At 55.4% G+C, this 1433-nt stretch overlaps 1 protein-coding gene across 1 annotated transcript; it reads right to left on the bottom strand.

Moving 5' to 3' along the window:
- Nucleotides 1-212: 212 nt before the first annotated feature.
- On the bottom strand, nucleotides 213-1196 carry LOC149031077 (uncharacterized). The gene has a single exon (XM_089177036.1). The coding sequence runs from the start codon at nucleotides 1194-1196 to the stop codon at nucleotides 213-215; it is 984 nt and encodes a 327-aa protein (XP_089033162.1).
- Nucleotides 1197-1433: the final 237 nt, after the last annotated feature.

Here is a 1433-nt window from a genome sequence, read left to right as displayed (position 1 = left end):
AGCTGCGGCGATGACCTCTTCCTCGGTGATTACTACGTTGCCGATGGTAGTCATGGGCGGCGGGACATACTCCGGCTGGTGTGGAAATAGTCCCGCCAAGACCCGCTCTAAATCCGCCTCCTCCATAGTTTCGGTGATAGGTGGGGCAGAGGGCCTTAGTTTGCCCATGACCATTTTATAAGGTCTACCCCATGGGTCCTCTTCCAGCAGGCTTAAAAATTCCTGCCACGCACTCCTTTTGGCACTCTTAATGGCCCTAGTAAGAGCCTTTTTGCGGCCCGCTGAGCCTCTAAGAGTTGGCCAATCTCCTGCAGGTTTTGCCTCCTCCTAGCTCTGGTCAGCCGTCTTCTAGCGGCCGTCGCGGATGCCCTGAGGTCAGCGATCTCATTTGACCACCAGGGAACATTCTTTCTCCAGCTAGGCCCAGATCTTAACTTTAACATGGCCGTATCACATGCCTGTCTTAGGGTATCCCGAACCCAACCGACAAGGCACCTGAGATCATCCCCTGCTCCAGTGTCGGGCAGGACCAAACTTCCCGTCAGGAGTGCCGCGGACAGCTTGTCCCCGTCCAAAGATCTAATGGCCCAGCGGGGAAGTTTCCTTTCTGATGGGCGGAAGCTTCCGGGCCCCGCGATCCCTTGGCTATAGCAGAAGCTGACGTACAGGTGGTCTGATAAAGACTCGACCTCGTCAACTCTCCATTCCGAGAGGCGGGCACTAGCAACCATTGACCCCCACGTAAGGTCGACAACGCTCGACCCAGATGGCCGAACGCACGTGAGATGGCCAGCCTGGTTAGCTAGCCGAAGGCCCAGCCCATTGGCCCAATCACGAAGCAGGGCACCCCTACGGTTACCCCTGCCATTTGGGTCCCAGTCAGGTGACCGAGCATTAAAATCCCCGGCCAGCAGTACCGGCAGAGCAGGGAAGTCCCACATGAGCCATTGGAGCTCTTCCAGGAGCTCTTCAAAGCGTACGATGTCCTCGCTGGGGGGGAAGTATACTGATATCAACAGCGAGTCCCCCCACTTGACCGCAACGTAATACGAGCTCTGGCGCACCAGACTGCAGGTCTTTCTACTTTGATTAACTAGTACTGCAGAGAGCGGGTGGTCACCCTTGGATGGGAACCAGCTTCCGTCCCCCTCAGGGACCCACCACGGCTCTGAGATGATAGCAATACTGGCTTTCATCTCGATCATACGTTGCGCCAGGAGGTGTTGTGCCTGGCGAGCATGGTTTAGGTTTATTTGAATAACCCGCTCCATTAATTATTGACGAGATTATCGCCTGCAGTTGTTTGGTCAACTGAATCCTCCTTGGATCCGTTGACCTCATCCATACCACCAGTGTCAGAGGCGATGACCTCCATTTCCACTTCCTCCAACGCGGCGGTTGGATTACTCGTCGTATCATTTAAACCTGCTGCC

Source organism: Polistes dominula, unplaced genomic scaffold (genome assembly GCF_049000335.1).
Source record: "Polistes dominula isolate Pdom_NZ unplaced genomic scaffold, Pdom_raw_medaka contig_12, whole genome shotgun sequence".
In the NCBI taxonomy this organism is placed as follows: domain Eukaryota; kingdom Metazoa; phylum Arthropoda; class Insecta; order Hymenoptera; family Vespidae; genus Polistes; species Polistes dominula.
This window is presented reverse-complemented; position numbering and strand designations above follow the sequence as displayed.

What these genes read in the sequence shown, in the direction of transcription:
- LOC149031077 (XM_089177036.1), bottom strand. Translation starts at nt 1,196, where the DNA reads ATGAAAGCCAGTATTGCTATCATCTCAGAGCCGTGGTGGGTCCCTGAG.